The sequence below is a fragment of the Priapulus caudatus genome, unplaced genomic scaffold, assembly GCF_000485595.1.
Source record: "Priapulus caudatus unplaced genomic scaffold, Priapulus_caudatus-5.0.1 Scaffold39, whole genome shotgun sequence".
Lineage (NCBI taxonomy): Eukaryota > Metazoa > Priapulida > Priapulimorpha > Priapulimorphida > Priapulidae > Priapulus > Priapulus caudatus.
In genome coordinates this window covers 94,220-98,720 of record NW_014577100.1, presented here as the reverse complement: position 1 = coordinate 98,720, position 4,501 = coordinate 94,220, and the positions used below count along the sequence as shown (strand labels likewise).

The following is a 4,501-nucleotide window of genomic DNA, read 5'->3' as shown; positions in this document are numbered from 1 at the left end:
AGCAGTAGCAGTAGCAGTAGCAGTAGCAGTAGCAGTAGCAGTAGCTGCACAGCAACAGCAGTAGCAGCAGCAGCTGCAACAGCAACAACAACAACAGCAGCAGCAGCAGCAGCAACAACAACAACAACAACAACAGCAGCAGCAGCAACAGCAATATCAGCAGCAGCACCTCCACCACCGCCACCAGTGGCGGTAGTAGACGATATAGCATTCACGAATAAACCATGACGATAGTACCTATATATATGAACAAACCGATCCAATACCGCGATGAATCAACTAACAACTTCTAAACCTATAGTGTCTATTACAGCCACGGTGACGGGGGAGAGTGAAGAGTAAAACATAATGCGGATTGATTTTATGTAATGTCTGTGAAATCGACGCGCATGCACGAACTCATTCTAGCATTCTCGCGGGAATTTGCGAACAATGCCAATCAAATCTAGCACGAGACCGAGTGAAAATCCTCCGCGGTTTCAACCAGAACTGTATACACGACGATCAATACGTTTGTTGAACTTCCGAACAGGCCACCCGAACCAAAACACCCGAAGAACAACAGAACGCCTAAAAGGGTTCCAAAACGACCCCTCGAATCGAATCATCAGAATCGCGATGTTTTTCACCTTGTTCACGATCACCTCCTCTAGCTCGTGCTGTCGGCCAGGTTTCAGCTTTGGCCTGAAGAACCACGTCATGTTTGTGGCCATCAATGCTGTTCGCACTCCGGGTAATAGATGAGCCCGTCGGTCCGTCACGAAAGCAGGCGCAGAGCGTTCGTTACTCGATCTTTCATCCCGTCACACTAACACACGCGCGGACGTTGTTTATCCTATCCTTCGTTCACTCACAACACGGTATTGATATTTTTTAGCAGAGCTTTCATCATTTCAATAGAACCCAGAGTGTTCTTTATCATGTATCCATCATTCATTCACTAGAGTCGTCGATAGTTTGGCTAGGGCTCTTTGTTAGATCCTTGATGCCTTCATAGTAGCACACGTGCAGTGTTCCTTATTAGATCTTCCAACCAGCCACGACAAAACACTTTGGTGCTGATCTATGATATAGGTCATAGCTCCTGCATTCAATCACAAATACACATTGTAGTAGGCTTCGGTATATCCCTCATTCATTCATTCTCAACGCACTATAGTGTAACTTCAAGATGTGAAAAGGTGCCAGGATCCTTCACGCAATCAGGAGAACACGGGAACAGAAATTCTACGTTAGATCATTCATCTGGTTACAGAAACACAGGTATACCTCATTACGCCTATTACACCTGTACAATATCACTCGCGTAGACGTCTTCGGTGCAACCTCTGCAAACCACGTTATATATACATGTATATAATATGTACACAATATGCGCACGATGTGTATACAATTTGTACACAATATGTACACGATATCTACACGATACTTGCGCTATATGCACAGTACATGTACGCAATATGCACACAATACGTGCAAACTATGTACACAGTACGACGACGTTGCGTTTAGAAACGCGAACACTTTTTCTTTCAATGCTTTTCGCGCGTTCCAGATTCTCCCTGTCGACCAACACTCGTCAGCCGACACAGCACGCGCTGATGCTGTATAGATATCTCGCTGGAATGTAAATCCAAATCACGGCAAACGCATAAAGTTGCTCCCACTAAAAAATTACTTGCCGCCGTCCGTGCGACGTGCGATGGATTGTGTTGTACATGCGTGCATCCCTCCTGCGCTAGAAGGATGCGGAGAACGAGAGAAAGAGAGGCTGCGCGTGAGTTTTGCCAGCTCTCTGCGCTTTGGAATCTGGCGGAGACAAACTGCTGAAACAACACACGCGGGCGCTGCGGAGAGCGTGAGCGATGCTGGCGCAGCGTAACCGAATATCTGAGCGCGTGCGAGTGCCGTTCTGCTCGTCTGCAAACGCGTCCCGCGTTAGTGAGAGAGAGAGAGAGAGAGAGAGAGATGTGTGTGTGCGTGTGTGTGCACTGTGCACCTGCTTTACGTCAGGCCGCGCACTCTCACGCGTCACCCCAGTAAGATGAGATGTCCGCTGTCTGTTCGATCGCATGGCAGCAAGTAAAGTTAGTGATGCAAATGTGTTGTCGGCACGGGCATCTGGGGTAATAAAACGAACTTCATATAATCACAGCTGCAATTAATTGCAGACTTGCGCTATGTGCGCACGTTGATTACTATTAATACGATTTTATGAGAGTATCTATTGCATTGCTGACGCATTAATTCACGTCCATGTTCGCGTATGTGTGCGTGTGTGTGCGTGCGAGTGCGTGCGTGTGTGTGCGTGTGTGTGCGCGCGTGCGTGCGTGCGTGTGTGCCTATGTCCGCGTGTTCGCGCGTGTGTGCGTGTGTGCGCGCGTGTGTGCGTGTGTGTGCGCGTGTGTGCGTGTGCGTGCTCTTGTGCACGTGTGTATGTTTGTCTGAGATGTCTACATCCTGTGACGTACACGCGCGTTATCACATAAATTAACTCATTAATATTCCTCAGCATATTATTCAACGATGATTAGGTTATACATTCTCATCTAAAATATATCACGAGTGCTCTTATATTATCTACGAGTTATATCAATGAATTATAATATAAAATTTCAAATATATTAATAGTCAAAATTAATAGTCAAAACTTATAAATAGTCAAACGCATGAGTATTACGTTATATGATTAGCATAGTAACATAAAATTACAATATCAAAACTTCCGATTAACAACAAGATCCAAAAAATCATCTTCAATGAGATTCCGTTTCGTCGCGTTAACCTAATACTTTCCGTTCATCAATCGCTATTACAGGATTATAACCAACGCAATGAGAATACTAAGTAGGTTCATTTCACTCACTTCTATTACTCGCAGACTAACCGTGGTCGCAGGATTATCATGTAATAAGCTGGCTCAATCCACTCACTCGTGGTACTTGCAAACTAACCATGGGACTATGATCACCATATGATCGATCACCAGACTAACGCTATAACGTTTCTAATAGCCTTATAGCAAATTCTTATAGCCTAATATCAAATAGTCTCAGTCTATTCTTCTACTGCTCTTTCAGATTATTCCATGGTTCTAACGTCTAATCAGCATAGTGACTTTACAACGTTTCTAAGTAGTTTCAGTTAATTCACGTGTAGCTATATATATATACGCGCACATAGGGACGCTTACCCATGCACACACTCGCGCGCACGCACAGATGTATACACGCTCACATGTAAACACCATGCACGAGCTTACTATAACTCACGCAAACATGGACGCACTCAGTATTAATAGCTTGACTAGTGATCCATATAGTAAAACAGTAGGTCAGAGAATTCAGCTAATACACGTTGTTAATTCTGGATACTGAATAAACACAAATAACATTGACCCATACTTATTATATACTTATTATATAGGTGAAGTGCCAATATGTAACTTAATACTCAGTCCTATATATTTTTCCAGTGTGTTTCACTTTCTCCTACAGAAAGCTAGAACATGGTTTTCGTTTAAGTATGCTAATTTCTCTGAAGTGCATTCTTATGTTTTCCTCTATTTGCTATGTCCCGTTACCATAGAAACGGCGGCGTAAGCAAATGTATGCGGTACTACGCCTTCAGCCAGTCGAAATATGTACGTATATTTTAAACAAAAATATTCAAAACTCTCAGGGTAGCCGAGCGGGCAGACGCAACAATGAAATATTGTAGGCAGGGCCGTAGGCTGAGCAAATTCCTAGGGGGGGGGGAGGGCAAAATTTCATGACTCAACTGTGTAACGATGAGCGACGGGCCCAGCTCTTCATCGACGTCCATAGTGTGGTAGGAGTGGGTCTGAGACAAGGCTTTCACGTGTCAAGTGATCAAAAAATCACGTTAGGGTTAGTTACGATTATTAGCTAAGCTTATTTTCTAATTTTGCTTCAAAATCTAGGAGGGCAGCTGCCCCGTTGCCCCCAGAGGCTACGGCCCTGCAGACTTGCGAAGATAATAATTTGTTCCGCTGCACGCGCGTGCTTGCTGTTACTCGAGCTCTCAGCGAATGCGGCAAGTAGCCTATACAGGGATCACATGGAAATGAATTCCCCGGGCTACAGCAGTCACTCTCGGTGACAGCGACACGGCCGACGGCTGCGAAGCAAGATGATATCATTATAGACATGAGACGTGTTGTGTTCAGCCAGCAGTGACACCGACATGAACTACGCGTTGGCTCGTTACGTCGCGCATATAGGGTGACGTCGTGGTAAAATAGCCCGCGCTGTCGGTCTGCAGGCCGATTGCCAGCTAGCATCTACGCGTTTCCTCGTCCTGGATGGATGGATGGATGGATGGATGGGTGGATGGATAAATGGATGGACGGACGGACGGACGGACGGGCGGACAGATGGACGGACGGACGGACGGACGGACGAACGGGCGGGCGGACGGACGGACGGACGGACGGATGAATGCATGGATGGATGGATGGATGGATGGATGGATGGATGGA

At 45.7% G+C, this 4,501-nt stretch overlaps 1 protein-coding gene across 1 annotated transcript in view; it reads right to left on the bottom strand.

Moving 5' to 3' along the window:
- The window catches only part of LOC106819463, an 81,211-nt gene extending 79,823 nt beyond the window's left edge, over positions 1-1,388 (bottom strand). Inside the window, exon 1 of the mRNA XM_014824093.1 lies at positions 630-1,388. Within this exon, the coding sequence (XP_014679579.1) occupies positions 630-713 (84 nt within the window). The 5' untranslated portion in view covers positions 714-1,388. The remainder of the gene's footprint in view (positions 1-629) is intronic.
- Positions 1,389-4,501: the final 3,113 nt, after the last annotated feature.